The following is a 17609-nucleotide window of genomic DNA, read 5'->3' as shown; positions in this document are numbered from 1 at the left end:
AGTTATCTAGGTAAGGCCCTTCTATTGTCGCGATCGGAACAGGGAGAAAAACTTTACTTGTATCTGGGGGTCACGGAGTATGCAGTTAGCTCAGTGCTGGTCCGAATCGTGGGTAAGTTAGAGAAGCCAGTATACTTCCAAAGTAAAACATTGTTGGATGCCAAGACCTGGTACAGTAAAGTAGAAAAATATGCATTGGCATTGGTTTTCTCTACCTTGAAGTTAAAACCATATTTTGAAGCGCACTCAGTAGTGGTAGTAACAAATCTGCCTTTAAAACAAGAGTTGAAAGCGGAAAAGTACAGGAGAATGCTGAAGTGGGCAGTAATGTTGAGTTCATACGAGATATAGTACCAATCAAAGACAAATGGAGAAGGCTAGGGGTGGCGTAATTCTAGCAGAGTTCAAATGAAAAAGACCCCACCTGGGGGGAAGAGATGGTCATGGAGCCGAAGAAAATCAGTGAGCAGGATTGGTTGGACCCCTGGGACAAGAGAAATGGGTGGAGAGTATTTGCAAACGGGTCAGCCACAGACGCCTACAATGGGATAAGGGTGGTATTGGTTACACCAGAGAACAGCAGGATGGAGCTAACCATGAAATTAGGATTCGTGACATCCAACAATGAGGCAAAGTATGAAGTGGTGATAGAGGGTATGAGAATGGATGAGGATGTGGGGGTGAAAGAGTTAACGGTGTATTCGGACTCAAATTTGGTAGTATGTCAGGCAAATGGGGGGTTTTCCGCGCAATGTCCGCGAATGGCAAAATATTTGAAAGTATTGCAAAAGAGATCCACCAGGTTTACAAAGATCAAGTTCGTGCACCTGGGTCGTGACGAGAATAGACATGCTGATGCCTTAGCATATGTGGCCGCAACAATACCCGGATCTGAAGAGAGAGTGATAAAGATAAAGCGATTGGAAAAACCCAGTACCGAGGAAGTGGAAGAGGAAAGGATGGAGATATGTCAAGCCGAAGAGGAAGAGAAGAGTTGGATGAAGCCTGTCAAGAGATTTTTGTCTAGGGACTTGGTAACAGATAAAAAGGAGAAAAGGATATTGGAGCAAACTTCTCGGAGGTACGTTCTGATAGAAGGAGAGTTGTATTGAAAGAACTTTAACAGGCCTTTGTTGAAATGTCTCGAGCCGAGGCTGGCCATAGAGGTGCTGGCGGAGTTACATGATGGAGACTGTGGAAGCCATTCAGCGGGCAAAACAACGACGCACCGACTGATAACACAGGGCTACTTTTGGCCCCACATGAAGAGGGATGCCGTGAAATATGCTAAGCGGTGTGATAAATGTCAGAGATTTGCTCAGATGATCTTTGTGCCAGTAGAACCACTACATAGTGTGTCTAGTCTGTGGCCCTTTGCGATATGGGCAATGGATATAGTGGGTCCGCTGCCCATAGCCAACAGCAAAAGGAGGTTCATGTTAGCGGCCACAGACTATTTTACCAAATGGATAGAGATTGTATCCCTGCAACAGGTGAAGGAGGCACAAGTGATTAAATTCTTATAGGAGAACATCATCTGTAGATTTGGATTTCCATACATTATCATTGCGGACAATGGAACCCAATTCACAAGATCCAAGGTGCAGGCGTTCTTACAAGCATACAAGGTGAAACAAGGATTTTCTGCTCCATACAATCTAGAAGGTAACGGGCAAGCAGAATCTTCTAACAAGACTATTATGAACAATCTCAAAAGAAAGCTAGAGGATAAAAAAAGTGTGTTGGCAGATGAGCTTAATCATGTTCTCTAGGCTTACAGGACCACGCCTCGAACGTCCACTGGTGAAACTCCCTTCTCTTTGGTTTATGGCGTCGAGGCTGTGATCCCTTTGGAAATGGTGGCAGCCACAATGCGAATAAAAGCGGTGGAAACGAGGCTGAATGAGAGCATACTGGCAGCGGATATGACTTTAGCAGAAGAGAGAAGAGACGCGGCACGCATCAGACTAAGGGAGTACCACAGACGCCGTCAGAGACGATATAACAAGATAGTCAAGCCACGACAATTCAAAATAGTGGATTCAATACTGTGATGAGTGACTCCCAGTACCAAGAAAGAGAATGACGGAAAGTTGGGCCCGAACTGGGAGGGGCCCTATACATTGGTCGACGTGGGAGGGGCTGGCACATACAAACTGCGGACAGGGGAGGGAAAAGTAATAGAAAAGTCGTGGAATGTGAGAATGTTAAAAAAAATTCTACATTTGAATGTAATTGAGATCCAAAACAAAACACTAAAGCTGTTTGTAAATATATAATACTATAGCACTTTTGAGGAGAAAATATACTTTGTCATACACACTTCAAACCATCACTATAGGTATTGCTTAGGGAAAGGAGTCCTTCGCAGGCGAGGGGCCAAAATCAAATGGGGCGCAGAACGAGCTGCCCTCAAATGTCATCGCGGCCTATTGGATTCCGCAAAGTGGGAGGAGCCCTATGCGGACGAGATGAGGTCCAATATGCACATGGGGGCATAGAGAAGATCCTGGCAATATGTTAGAGAGACCGCGAAGGAGAGGAACCCTTCGCGGAAGAGGTGCCTGAGGCACTCATGGGGGCATCACCTTCAGTACCATAATTACAACAAATAGAGATAAGAACAAGATGGGGAAATATGGTATTTCAAATCGGGTAATTAGGCTCCACAAAAATAATAACTAAGTACTACCAATGTCAAAGTCAATTACAAAACAGCTAAATACATTCAAAAGGAAACCCGAGCGGCAACGGGAAAGCCAATAGGGAAGCTAATCCAGGTCTTGGAGGGGGTCATCGATGGGGGCGATCGGTTCATTGTAGGTCGTAGCAGGATCGTGAGGAGTACTTGCTTCAACAAGATCTTTAGAAGGCAGGGTGGAAGTGTTTTCAACGGGATCCGCAGCATCCTGGGTTTCTGGTAGAGGAGTCTTGGCGGGGAGGAGGCGACCTTCTTTAATCAGGCGTGCATGTTCCTCACAGAGTTTTTTAGCCACCCGCTTATCAGCTTGAGCCTTGAAACTTATCCTTAAATGCTCCATGTCTTGGGCGTACTGCAAGAGAAGGGTGTTGGTGCTTTCAGTGTGCTGGAGGAGAAGGGCATCCCGCTGCTTACTCAAGTGGTCATTTACTCCATCCATGAATTTCTGATGGACAACTTCTACAATCCTCAGCTCATCTTCGACTCGAAGTTTAGCCATATCTGCAGCCTTAAGTTCTGTTTGGAGTCGGGCGCAGGTGGCCCTCAATCCACTAGGACTGCCAACCTCCTTTTCGAGGGACTCAACGGTATTCAAGGAGGAGAAGAGGTCGCGGATCATATAGGACATATCCAGGCTCACCTACAAACAATGGGGAGGTTAGAATGTACCAAGGCAAGGGAGAATAATGAACAGAGAAAAAGCTGGGTACTGATAAGAGCCCAAAAATGTAGTTTTAACCCCCTAACAATAATACTTTTAGACCAATTATGCGAGTAATAAATAAGAGTTAATGTTGATTACGTGCTTTTATGTACTCCAGGCATTGAAGTCAATTATGTGCAGAAATGTGCCACTTTGGCGAGATAAAGGAGCAAGGGTTGGTTGCTAAAGAGTTTTGTGATTAAAGGACAAGATTTAAGGAGAAAAAGCCTTTGTAAATCTCGATCAAAAGTTGAAAAGTCGAAGTCAACGTTGGCAGAAACAGCACACAAAAGTCAGCAGAACTTCCGAAGATCGGATCTTTGGACTCAAGCCTTGGAATTGGACCTACCTTATGTCAAAACGACCGGCTCAAAAAGAAATTTCCAATGGTCCAAACCTTGACCCAATCAAAGGAGTAGAAGTGGACAAAAAGCCTACTGAAGTCAGATCTAGCTGAAAAAGGCCCTATGGACTGAAGAGATTGGGTTTTGGGCTCGATTTTCCGGCCCAAAATATGGCTCCTCAGCCCATACACGAAAATGTGGATCTGGTCTCCTCCATTTCAACACATGAGACTTAGCTCTTAAGAGATCACTTAGGTTAGATAGAAGATTAGAGATAATTCTAGATCTAGTTTTGAGTTTTATTCCATTAATTAGTTTTCAATTATTGTTTTTAGATCTAGTTTTACCTTTCAATTAATTAGTGTTAGAACAAATAGATTATTATTTTAGAATCAAATATTAGTTTATAATAAAGTATTCAATTTCATTCCAATTTAGTTATTGATTAAAGTCTTGTTAAGTTTTAGTATTGTTAAATTAATAAATTAGTTGTCTTTATTTCATAATTAGTTAATCATAATCTAGTTCAATTATTAAATTCATTAGAATTAATTTTATTTCTTAGTTGTTAATTTAGATTTTAATTATTGATTAGTTAAATTAGTAAAGTTAGAATCTTTATATGATGTCTAGTTCAATTTCATTGGGAAATGATAGTTTTATGAATCAAGGCTAAACCTTCATTAGAGGGGTTTGATGAAAACTTGATTGTGTAGTGTAAAATCATTGTAAGAGTCTATTCCACTCTAGAAGGTAGTTGATTTGCCATGAGAATGGGTAGAACTTCCTCACATGCTAGTCATTAGTTGGTAGAGATTGTTATGAATAATTAGGGATTAGACCAACCAATTCTTATCGTAAGAACATAAGAATTTGATTACAACAATCTATGCTAGTTTATTAAGTTAGATTCAAGGTGGAATCAAATTCCCCTAATTCTTTATCTAGATTCAAACCTTAGTATTTATGTCATTTCGTTATCGTATCTTGTTTAGTATTTGAGTTTGCATCGTAGTATAAATTCCCACCATTACTCTCACTAACTTTGGATAGACTCGCAGTCGTAGAAAACATTGAATGCTAAAGAACTAAGAGTGTAACGAATCTTTTACTCCACTCTATTTCGATAGATTCGAGAATATAATAAATCTTTGATAAATAGTCTTCGTAAAGTTTTAGTTCTACTTTCGTTTGAATTGAATCTTTTATTCGTGAGTAGAATTAACATTTTTACGTTTATCAGGTACCTTCTCCCAGCCAGCATAGAGGGAGGTGCGGTGCTGTTCAAAAGTGCCAGAGTCTACGTAGGCCAAGTCGCGAGGGAGATGGGCACCATAGAACATTACCGAGGCCACAGCCGGATTTTCCATAGCAGAATCCGAGATGTTAACATGGCGACCGCAGACTTTGAAAGTAAGGCAAAACATCTCGGGGGACGCAGACCCTAGTGATGATTGTTCAGTGTCTTTGCCGAGACAGTGGGACAGGGCCGTAAGGGGAGTCACAACAGTAGGTTCAATGGATGGGGAGGGCCTGCTGCGCTTGAGAGGGGGTTCACCGGAGGAAGGGTCCGCAGCTGCAGAGGGTCAAACAAAACAGAGACCGACGGGATGGCAGCAATCTCTGTCACTTCTTTATCTGAATCGCTGTCAAAGAGCCTGATCTTAGTAACATCCATGGGAGGAGGGGATGAGTCTATAAGAGTGGTGTCGGGGGAGATGTATTGATCCTCCCAATCAGAGATAGAGCGGAGGGACGAAGAGGTGAATCTACAAGATTGAGAGGGAAGGTCAGAGGTGGATTTGCATGCCATCTCAGCAAGAGCTCGGGCCTTGGCTTGGGAAGTGGTGGTTTTTCTGGTGAAGCCGCGGCTGTGGGATTTGCGTTTGGTAGGACGGGGTACTGAGGTGGGAGAAGGAGAGGGTCATGGCCTTAGTTCTTTAGGCGGCGGTGGGCGGTAGAAGGGAGCAGAATATTAGCCGAGGGTGTGTAACGCAGGGTCTGTCAGTAGGGGTCCCTAGAGAGGGATCAATGCCGAGAACCTCAGCTTGAGAGGGGCCCAAATTGCGAAGCTGCTCAAATACCGCAGAGGTGACCCCAGTATAGAAGCTAGACTTGGAGTCAGTCCTCCACCCTATGTAAGAGAGAGATAAAGAGTTAGTTTGTGGCATAGTGCACATGGGGTAAAGAAATACATAACGAAACTCACCACGGGTCAAAAAGGTGAGGTGGTTAAGAGTCACGTCGGGAGGTATATCTGCGGACAGAAAATTGCTAGAGATGTACAAGGGGTAATGATGTCAAGTTTGTCGGAAGAGGTGATTCGGAGAACAAAAGGTTGTTTGTCGGGACGGACACAGAATGAGTGATAGCCCACACTCACGTCCTTGGTGCTCTTTTGTATGTAGTAGTGTGAAATGATGTCGTGAAAGACTATCTTGGGCTCGCGGCTTTGGTTGTAATGATTCGCGGCATACATGATACGCCAGAAGTTGCCTATACCTTGGCAAGGGGGAATATTGAAATGATTGCACACTTAAACATCCAGTAATGACAGCGGGAATCTCAAACCCGAGACTATTTGACCGACCGTGGCCACTAGACACCCCAGTCTGTTAGGAACAAGATGAGGGAAATGAGTCACGTCTGGCACATGCTCGATGAGGACATCATCCGAGATGCCATAGCCAACCCTAATCGCCTCTAAATTAGGTTGATGGGATCTAGGAGGAGGCAGAGGCAGCTTGAAGGGTCGACCGGAGGTGGAGGGGGCCACGGTGGAACCCGCGGGAGGAGGGGACACCGTAGTATTGGATCGAGAAGACATCGGATCCTCTGATTGAGAGTCTGACATGTGTGGGAAAAATGGAAGATGAACGGTTTCACAAAAAGAAATGCAAGAATGAAAGGACAATAAAAACAACCAGCCTGATGTGATGATCCAAAGGCAAGGGTGAGCATCTAGGCAAGTGCTGGGAAGGAAGAGAGGGAGGAAGAAGAACTCCAAGGGGTAAAACTGGCTGCCAGCAAGGGTGAGGCGAAGGTCGTAAAAGAGGAGTGAGAGCGATGAAAATGGCGTCTGGTATGAAGCCAAGAGGAGAGTGAAAGGTGAATGAGGGAGAGAGAAAGAGCGAGTGAGATTTGAAGAAGGAGAGGGGTAAAAGGGTAAAAATAGCATAATAGAAACCAAGGAGCCGACAAATGAACCAGAGAAAAAGGGACACGTGGTGGAGCAAGAAACGAGGTAATTTAAACGGTGCACGCATGGGACACGTGTAAGAGGGGTGGCTAGCATGGAACAGAAGCCAAGGGAAGAAGAAAGGGCTGGAAAAAAAAGTGGGTCTCGAGTCCACAAACATTCAGGAAGTTCGCGGACTCGAGAGAGGGCATTGTAGCGACCTAAATTATGACGTCCGGGAGACTGGCGGCAGATAGACAATGGAATGAGAGGCACTCTGTCAGGGTCGTGGTCAAATGAGTATAGAGGGAAGGGGATGAATACGGAGGGCTTAGAGCCGACAGTGGAAGGCCGCGAAGCGGGGGAAGTAAGCCGAGAATCAGACAAGACAAGCGTGATACGCGTGTGGCAGAGGCACGAGGCAAAAACCTAAGGCACGTGGAGAAACCCTACACGTGGCAACCGGCGGACTGAGAAATTGAGGGACAGATGGAAAGTCACGAGAGAGTGGTTAAGGAGTATAAAGAAAACAGTGAGGTGAGGAGAAAAAGAAAGAGAAAAAGCATTTGGTGAAAAAGGAGAGAAAAGAGATTGTAAGAAAACTGGTTGTAACAAGAATGTTTCGTAATAAAACACCAACATGAGCCATGATCGATCAAGAAAGTTGTAGCCTTAGGATAGTCGGAGAGATGAAAGTGAATAGTTCTAAACCGTTTCTCTTAAATTACACGTGTTAACTTCAACTATGAGTTGCTCGATGACCTTCAAATGTTTATATAGAACCCATGCATGAATAGAAGTCTCATGGGGATCTTTGACTTAAATGCCAATGAACGTGTGTCCGTGGTTTGTTCAAGGGTTTTGAATTGATCCAAATTGACCTTGGATCCAAAATAACCAAACTAAAATGACTTCGTACTATAGGACTTGCGACATGCACTGATGCACTATAAAATACCGTAAGACCGTGTCAAACAACGACCAAAGTCTAGTTCATCGAAAGTTCAAAACAACTATTTTGTGGTATGCGCAACGAGTTTCATAAAATACATTGGACATTTTTATATTTAACAGGTGGGTGTTTAATTTGGATTTTATTTTTTTTTAATTAAAAGGTATTTTTATGAAAAAATATTTATTCTAAAAACAGTTTTTAAATAAACATGTTTGGTTGTGATTTTTCTTAAAAACTATTTTATCAAACTAGATTTTATACTATATATTTCGATATATTTCGGCATATTGCGGCATAAAATACTAAAGTCTTTACCTTGAGTACCCAAAGTGTTTCTGTCAAAGAAAAACAGTTTTTTAACTTGAAAAACAAATTTTAGCTAATTATCATAAAACGAGGGACTAAAAAGTGTTTTTCGGATGAAAAACTATTTTTTTTTTAAATAGAGACCAAACGCATTTATTTTTTCAAAAAATATTTTTTCACTAATAAACACTTTTTTGCAATAAATAAATAGGATCTAAACACCCTTTCAAAGTCTATCATTGAGCATTTGAGCACATTGGGCAGTTATAGTGGATTTTATTTCACAGTTTACACATTTTTTTTTTATTATATTGAATTGTTCGCTGTGATGAAATTCAACTATTGGCGGCATCACGACAAAAAAAAATAGTAATCGTTCAATCTTTAGTCCATGCTCTTTTTGTTCAATATTTTGGTCTAAGCTCTTCAAGGAACACGTCTATTGACTTTCTTTTAAGACCATCTTGTGATAGTTATAAATAGCTTGATGAGGCAAACACAACACACAAATACTACTTGAAAGCTACTTGAGAATTGGAAGATACTAACGAACTAAAGAAGCGCCTAGGTCCCAATCTCCTCTCGTACTCAATAAATTAAAGCTTCCTCATGGCCGATAGTGTTTTAATGCCAAAAACAAATATGTTAAGGCCCAACTCGACACTCAAAAAACAAAGGGCGACCAAGTAAGTTATCCATATAATTCAAGTGTGTGTGTTTTAGATGTTAATAACTTGTTATCTTTCAATTGCTTGTGAAGTTTCATTGGTAATAATCTAAGTTGTTCTTGTTATGTTTGACAGACCATTGGCTTTGAGTGTCAGAAAACCAGTACGCCGTCCGCCAAGTGGAGGGAAAAGGCCTCCACAAATCAACACTGCTGATCAGTGAAGAAAATTGAACTTGGCCATGCATGAATTGGTTATGCTGCGAAGCCTATGATGAGTGACGATCGAGTACAAGAAAACTAACAGAATCTAATTAGATTAAACAGATCATACATGAATCAGCTGAAATTATTGGAACTAATTAACAATGATGGTACAACTATACTGTAAACAGTGCAAAGCTATTAGCTATGAGTAGACGAATCATACATTCTTAATTTTCCAAGGTTCCCCTGTTAATAGTTTTTTTTGTAGACTAAATTGGTAATCAAAGATGATTTATTATTAATCAAGTATAAAAAGATGATAGAATCATCCACTAAACCTGTTGCAGACTTGCAAGTTGCACAGTACAATATCTCGTAAAATTATTGGACCTTGTTGAACTATCCAAAAAAAAAAAAAATCTTGGACCTTGATGTGATCTATTTAAATATAAGAAGTAGTTACATACAATTGCCAGCCAATGAACGCATGTAATTTCGGCTCTTGTGATAGTAATTGACCATTACAGCATTAGCCGGTAGCATTCTTTGATGAGTGGAATTTGGTAAAAGTGTTGAGTCCATTCGCAGAGCTAGTGTTGGAAACCTTTCTGTAACTTCTTCTATGTCCCTGATCCACTGAGGGATTGAACCACTCCACCACCATATCGACAAACCCCATCTTCTCTCCTCCAAAGAACTTCTTCCCTTTGATCTGTTCATCTAAAATCCTCAGTGTTTCAAGTGCAGACTCCACGGCTTTTTCTTTGTCCTTTGTTTCGGCGATGAACGCTTCCCATATACCAGCCGTAATCTACAGTAACGTTAGTTCATGTAAGTAGTCCCAAATGTTATAGATGCAAAATCTGGAGAAGTCATGCAGAACATGTCTTGAGTCTTGACTGACCAAACAAAGCCCACTCCTCCTCACATTTTAACTAGAACATTTTCATTGAAGGCTTCCTCTCTCACAAAGCCCACTCCTCCTCACAAACCCAATTCCAGCTCCCCACAGTCCCACACCCACCCCATAATGCCCATTCAAAAGTCAGATTAGTCAACTAATTAATTAATTCAGGACCCAACAAAAAGAAAATAAAAAACTCAAGACTCATTTCACAGCGCACAACTCAGATCTTCTCTCTCAGCTCCTTCTCTATTTCCAATCTCACGAAATTTACACTCTCATGCCGATACATACCACTATCTCGATATTTACACTCTTTATAAAATTTCAATTCCAATTCCAATCACATTATTTTTTTCAACTTCAATACTAATTCAGTTACGTTTGTTTCAATTCACATCTTTTGTTTGAAAGTGTTGTAGTAGAGACTCTAGAGATCGTGTACCATTTTCTTCTTCACAGGTTTGCCAATTCATTTTTACAATCAAATTTCTTTTATTTTACTGTTGAGACAATGAGAAATTATATAGTGTGAGTTGCAGGCTGTATTCCTTTTGTGATAAAAAAAAAACATTAATTTGCATGGTAGATATTTTTTTGTGTAAATTTACTGTTTAATCTCACAACTACGAATAAATGCAATTGGATAAAGCACAAGTCTAACATGAGGAATACATGTGTATACAATATAGGGCAAGCTATTATGACTCCCCTGATGCAATTAACCTAGTGACCAGCGAAGGGATTTCCTTTTTCTTCTTCCTTAACCCCAATCTTTTGTTACGTCTCGGCTCACAAGTTACTGTACTTTTATGTTGTTTATATAATGTTTCTTACCGTTGATATTAACCTAAGTTACATTGACACAGACCACGGCAAGATATCCAAAACTGAGGTATATGTGTCCGTGTGTGGATACATAACTGACGCGGATTATTTTTTTGAAATATGGCGTGTTCATGTAATATAGATATTAACATAATGCTATCTTATGATTGTTTATATCACACTTTTTATACCATGGTTTATACTACATGCCCCTACAAGATGAGCTAAGTGCTAATAATTTGTGTATATGATCTACTAACCATAGATAACATCTCTAAAAAAATTCATCTCATTTGGAAATCTCTAACCTAGTTAAAAATTGTTGTCAACTTTGAATTTTTTTAACAGCTTAGATTTTTTGATTTTGCAATCGTCTTTTGACATAGCGGGTGATTATATATATATATATGCTTTTGTAAAATTTGTTGTGAGAGTATGATGAGTTATTACATGGGATTGCTAATCAGACTGCTGAGCTCATTTTTCTGTTGCAGTTGCTGTTATGCTTCTACTTGTTTTTAGTCCTATCTCCTGGTAGTTCATAGTACAATTCGGGTACCTTGGACTATCCGAAATGGGGCGTCTAAAGTTGCAATCTGATATTAATTCCATCGAGGAAGAGCCTGAGGAGTGTGAACATACGTCTAGCAGAGGGGCATTAGCATGTATGGTGAATTCAGAAATTGGTGCTGTGTTAGCTGTTATGAGGAGAAATGTCCGGTGGGGAGGTCGTTACATGGCGGGTGATGATCAGTTAGAGCATTCTCTTATCCAATCTTTGAAAACATTGCGGAAGCAGATCTTTTCATGGCAACAACAGTGGAATACAATAAATCCAGTTTTATATCTCCAACCATTTTTGGAAGTGATTAGATCTGATGAAACTGGTGCACCAATTACCGGTGTTGCCTTGTCTTCTGTTTACAAGATCTTGTCTCTTGATGTGATTCATCTAGATACTGTGAATGTAGAGAATGCAATGCATCTGGTAGTTGATGCAGTGACAAGTTGCCGTTTTGAGGTGACAGATCCTGCCTCAGAAGAAGTGGTATTGATGAAGATACTTCAGGTTCTTTTGGCTTGCATGAAAAGCAAAGCAGCAATTGTCTTGAGTAACCAGCATGTATGCACCATAGTGAATACTTGTTTTCGTGTAGTTCATCAAGCTGGAGCAAAAGGAGAGTTATTACAAAGAATAGCTCGTCACACGATGCATGAACTTGTTAGGTGCATTTTCTCGCATCTACCAAATATTGACATTGGGGAAGATTCATTGGCTAATGGGACTGTATCTTCTGGCAAACAGGAGGTATTTGTGAATAGTTCCTTTTTTGTTTTTGTTTTTTATTAGTTGTTCTCTCTCATATGGGCGCTGCTTTTGCTTATGCAGTTTGGTGGGGATCACAAGGATTTTAATTCTGTGAGTAAACAGTTAGACAATGGCAACAATGGTTCTGAATATGATGGTCAACCACCTTCAATTGGGTTTGCTTCATCTGCTTCCGCTAATTCAGTGGGAAGTATGACAAGTGAGAATACACTTGGAACTATTAATGATAAGGAGGCTTCTTCAAATGACGTGCTTCTTATGAATGAGGCATATGGAGTCCCCTGCATGGTGGAGATATTTCACTTTTTGTGTTCCCTTTTAAATGTTATCGAGCACATTGGTATGGGTCCCAGATCAAATACTATAGCATTTGATGAAGACGTGCCCCTTTTTGCTTTGGGTCTGATTAATTCGGCTATTGAATTGGGCGGGCCCTCTATTAGTCAACATCTTAAGCTGTTGGCATTGATACAGGATGAGCTTTTCCGTAATCTCATGCAGTTTGGTCTGTCAATGAGTCCACTGATTCTTTCCATGGTATGCAGCATTGTTCTCAACCTCTATCATCATTTGCGTACAGAGCTAAAGCTACAACTTGAAGCTTTCTTTTCCTGTGTGATTTTGAGGCTTGCACAAAGCAGGCTTGGGGCTTCTTACCAGCAGCAGGAAGTTGCTATGGAAGCTCTGGTTGACTTCTGCAGACAGAAAACATTTATGGTAGAGATGTATGCCAACTTAGATTGTGACATAACCTGCAGCAATGTGTTTGAGGACCTTGCTAATTTGTTGTCAAAGAGCGCATTTCCAGTGAACTGTCCTCTGTCTGCAATGCACATATTAGCTTTGGATGGTCTAATTGCTGTGATCCAGGGAATGGCTGAGAGGATTGGCAATGAATCTCCTGTCTCGGAGCAGGTTCCGGTGGATTTTGAGGAATATACCCCGTTCTGGACCGTGAAGTGTGAGAACTATGCTGAACCTAATTACTGGGTTCCTTTTGTCCGTCGTAGGAAGTATATTAAGAGAAGGTTGATGATTGGCGCTGATCACTTTAACCGAGATCCAAAGAAAGGGTTAGAATTTCTACAAGGAACTCATCTGCTGCCTGAGAAACTTGACCCACAAAGCGTGGCTTGCTTTTTTAGGTACACAGCCGGTTTAGATAAGAATCTAGTAGGGGATTTTCTTGGAAATCATGACGATTTCTGTGTGCAAGTGCTCCATGAATTCGCTGGTACTTTTGATTTTCAAGAAATGAATTTGGATACTGCGTTGCGTCTGTTCTTGGAAACTTTCCGCCTGCCTGGGGAATCTCAGAAGATACAGAGGGTTCTCGAGGCATTCTCAGAAAGATATTATGTGCAGTCACCACTTATTCTTGCCAACAAGGATGCGGCACTGCTACTGTCCTATTCAATCATAATGCTTAACACGGATCAGCACAATGTCCAGGTTAAGAAGAAGATGACAGAAGAAGATTTTATCAAAAACAATCGACACATTAATGGCGGGAGTGATCTTCCCCGTGAGTTCCTTTCTGAGCTGTACCACTCGATCTGCAAGAACGAGATTAAGACTATCCCTGAACAAGGTGTTGGTTTTCCTGAGATGACTCCGAGCCGGTGGGTGGATCTGATGCGCAAATCGAAGAAGACCTCTCCATTTATTGTCTCTGATTCAAGAGCCTTCCTTGATCATGATATGTTTGCTATCATGTCGGGTCCCACAATTGCTGCTATCTCAGTGGTATTTGATCACGCTGAGCATGAAGATGTTTTCCAAACATGTGTTGATGGATTTTTAGCTGTTGCGAAGATTTCTGCTTGTCATCATCTTGAAGATGTATTGGATGATCTTGTTGTGTCTTTGTGCAAGTTCACTACCCTTTTGAACCCATCTGCCATTGAGGAGCCTGTTCTTGCTTTCGGTGATGATGCGAAAGCTAGGAAGGCAACAATAACAGTTTTCACCATAGCAAATAGGTATGGTAATTACATCCGTTCTGGCTGGAGAAACATTCTTGATTGTATTTTAAGGTTGCACAAGCTTGGTCTTCTTCCTGCTCGTGTTGCCAGTGACGTTGCTGATGATTCTGAGCTCCCTGCGGACCCTGGTCAAGGTAAACCTGTTACAAGCTCTCTATTTGCATCTCAAATGCCTTCAATGGGTACTCCTCGGAGATCCTCTGGGCTCATGGGCAGGTTCAGCCAGCTCTTATCACTTGACACAGAAGAACCAAGGTCACAACCTACTGAGCAGCAACTTCAGGCTCATCAACGTACATTGCAAACAATTCAGAAGTGCCACATTGATAGCATATTTACGGAGAGCAAGTTTTTACAGTCTGATTCCTTGTTGCAACTTGCTCGAGCTCTCATTTGGGCTGCAGGAAGACCTCAAAAAGGCAGCACCTCTCCTGAGGATGAGGACACCGCAGTCTTCTGCTTGGAATTGCTTATTGCGATCACCCTCAACAATCGGGACAGGATCATTCTCCTGTGGCAAGGTGTTTACGAACACATATGCAGCATCGTTCAATCAACTGTGATGCCTTGTGCTCTTGTGGAGAAGGCTGTATTTGGACTCCTACGAATATGTCAGCGCCTACTTCCATATAAAGAGAACTTGGCTGACGAGCTTCTGAGGTCACTGCAATTGGTATTGAAACTTGATGCTCGCGTTGCTGATGCATACTGTGAGAACATCACGCAAGAAGTCATGCGTCTTGTGAAAGCCAATGCTACACACATTAGATCCCAGATGGGATGGCGCACAATCACCTCTTTGCTTTCAATCACTGCCCGCCATCCTGAAGCATCTGAACCAGGTTTTGAGGCGCTACTTTTTATTATGTCTGATGGCGCCCATCTCTCGCCAGCAAATTATATTTTTTGTGTGGATGCAGCGAGACAGTTTGCTGAGTCTCGAGTTGGGCAGGCTGATAGGTCTTTGCGTGCGCTAGATCTGATGGAAGGATCTCTTGCTTGTTTAACGCGGTGGTCTAGTGAAGCCAAACTTGCTGTGGGTGAGGAGGCAACTTCTAAGTTGTCTCAGGATATAGGGGAGATGTGGCTGAGGCTAGTACAGGGACAAAGGAAAGTTTGTTTGGACCAGAGAGAAGAGATTAGAAACGAAGCTCTCTTATCATTGCAGCGGTGCTTGATGGGGGTCGATGGTGTCTGTCTTCCACATACTTTGTGGTCGCAATGTTTTGACCTTGTCATCTTCACTGTGCTTGATGACTTGCTAGATATTGCTCAGGGTCATTCTCCAAAGGATTATCGTAACATGGAAGGAACACTTGTTTTTGCTATGAAGCTCTTGTCAAAGGTGTTCTTACAATTACTGCCTGATCTCTTGCAGCTAACTGCCTTCTGCAAACTGTGGCTGGGAGTTCTCAGCCGTATGGAGAAGTATATGAAGGGCAAGGTCAGAGGGAAAAAGAGTGAGAAGCTTCAAGAACTAGTGCCTGAGCTTCTCAAAAACACGTTGCTTGCTATGAGGACAAGAGGAGTACTCGTGCAGAGAAGTGCATTAGGTGGTGACAGCTTGTGGGAACTGACATGGTTACATGTGAACAATATTGCTCCATCTTTACAGTCCGATGTTTTCCCTGATGAAGTTTCTGATCAGTCAGAGCAAGAGCAGAGCACAATAGAAGGAAGCCCAAAATCTGATGCTGAAGGTATTAAAGCAGGAGGCTGAGAGATCCTAAGTATTTGGACAACTGAGACATCCTTATGGCAGTGTATTTAGATTAGCAAAATTACTATGTGCAGTGTTCTTTGGTATGGTCAGTATACAGGTTAGTGCTTTGATCATTGAGATTAAGTGATTCTCTGTAGAAATTTGATATGCACTGTGGCACAAAGAGTGGGATCAATATTCTAAGCAGTTGTAGCAAAAGTAGAGGGAGACTGAGGGATGCCTAAAGCCTGAGACTGAAGGAATTTCCATATTTTGGGTAACTCAAATGGACCTTCTGACGGTGCATTGTTAATGCCTGAAATCTGTAGAAGTGCCAATAGTTAATCATTTGCGAGGCTTCTTGCTTTGGTGTTGAAGTCTACAGGTAAAGAGTGATCCTTGATATTCACACATGTTCATGCTCTACACATCTCATAACATATAGCAAACAATTTATAAAAGGGCTTGTCCGGCGATTTGGGCGTCTAATACTGTTATGATGTGCACTACTTTACCTTTGCTTTTTATATTGTCTGAGAAATCATACTACCACTGTATCACCTATTTTAGGGGTAGCCAATTGATTTCTAGTTTATCAGTGTTGGTTTGTTTAAATTGTAGAGAGCTGTAATTTGCATAAAGATGGTTTCTTTCTTTAAAGTTCCGTAAAGATGGTGTTAGTAATTTAGCTGGAGATGCCAAAAACATGTTGGCGATGTTTCTTGTATTGGGTGTGGATGGTGGCTTTGCATTTCATAGTACAAAATATCCTGATATATCGCGATATTTGGAGATATCTATCCAGATTTCTGAGAAAGATATATAAATATCACGATATATTTAGAGATATATACGACTGCAAATATTTTGGGATATTTTGATGATATTTGTGATATTTTGGGATATTTTGTGATATTTAGAGATATTTTGCGATATTTTGTGTATATAACAATTTTATTTAATATTTACTATTATATTTCAAATAAATATAAATAATGTATCATGATATATCAATAAATATTCACAATATCTACGATTTTTATCGATATTTTGGATATATCAACGATATTTGCATGTGAAACAATGTCAAATATTCCCAAAGAGGGCGTTATATCTACGACACATATCTAGAAATTGAATATCGATAAATATCCATATCCTGATATTTTGTACTATGTTACATTTTATATTCAAAATTCTTAATGTGGGCTAAGGTGGTGTTCACGAAAAGCAGGCGTGGTCTCTGCATTGTGAATATTGACCATGTGAGTTCAGTTTTAGTAGTTGATGTAGAGTAAACATGTTGCGTTTAAGTTCATATCAGTATCTAGAGTTGCAGATCCCACATTTTGGTGTCCTCAAGGATCTGATGTAGTTCACCTCATAAGATTGGATCACCTATTGTCTGACTAGTGCCACTGAAATACTGAATATAGGCAGTTGCATTCCGAACTACCATTTTATGGTAATGTGCCATCAGTTGAAGTCCTGATATTGGCCAGTTACTTGTTTTACAGCCACACATTTTTTAGGCAAATGTAGAAAATGATGATGTCCAGATATCGTCTGTTTGCCAAAACTCCGACACTTAGTTCATTCTAAGCTGAATTTGGGTGTAAATGAGAGGCAAGGGAGATACACATACATTGAGAGAAACTTTTTCAGCAAAATTAAAAGGTTATTTTGACAGAAGTTCCCACCGAGACTTGAACTCGGGTTACTGGATTCAGAGTCCAATGTCCTAACCGCTAGACCATGGAAACATTTTTGCTCACATCCGATCCGATATAATTTAATTG

The 17609-nt window shown here is 41.1% G+C and overlaps 1 protein-coding gene, 1 long non-coding RNA gene and 1 other non-coding gene across 3 annotated transcripts; 2 read left to right on the top strand and 1 right to left on the bottom strand.

Annotated features, from left to right (window-relative positions):
• The first annotated feature begins 8692 nt into the window (after positions 1-8692).
• On the top strand, positions 8693-9398 carry LOC147514750 (uncharacterized). Its single transcript, XR_015209615.1, has 2 exons — positions 8693-8873; positions 8991-9398. It is a non-coding gene; the product is annotated as an uncharacterized LOC147514750 (long non-coding RNA).
• Positions 9399-10176: 778 nt separating this feature from the next.
• On the top strand, positions 10177-16535 carry LOC147514749 (ARF guanine-nucleotide exchange factor GNOM-like). Its single transcript, XM_086585024.1, has 3 exons — positions 10177-10427; positions 11288-12102; positions 12184-16535. The coding sequence occupies exons 2-3, from the start codon at positions 11368-11370 to the stop codon at positions 15826-15828; spliced, it is 4380 nt and encodes a 1459-aa protein (XP_086441150.1). The 5' UTR covers positions 10177-10427; positions 11288-11367; the 3' UTR covers positions 15829-16535.
• A 966-nt stretch (positions 16536-17501) lies between these two features.
• Positions 17502-17573, bottom strand: TRNAQ-CUG (transfer RNA glutamine (anticodon CUG)). Its single transcript has one exon. It is a non-coding gene; the product is annotated as a tRNA-Gln (tRNA).
• Positions 17574-17609: the final 36 nt, after the last annotated feature.

The sequence above is a fragment of the Coptis chinensis genome, chromosome 2, assembly GCF_015680905.1.
Source record: "Coptis chinensis isolate HL-2020 chromosome 2, ASM1568090v1, whole genome shotgun sequence".
NCBI classification, from domain to species: domain Eukaryota; kingdom Viridiplantae; phylum Streptophyta; class Magnoliopsida; order Ranunculales; family Ranunculaceae; genus Coptis; species Coptis chinensis.
Note: the sequence above shows the minus strand (reverse complement) of the source record. Positions and strands in the feature narration are given on the sequence as shown.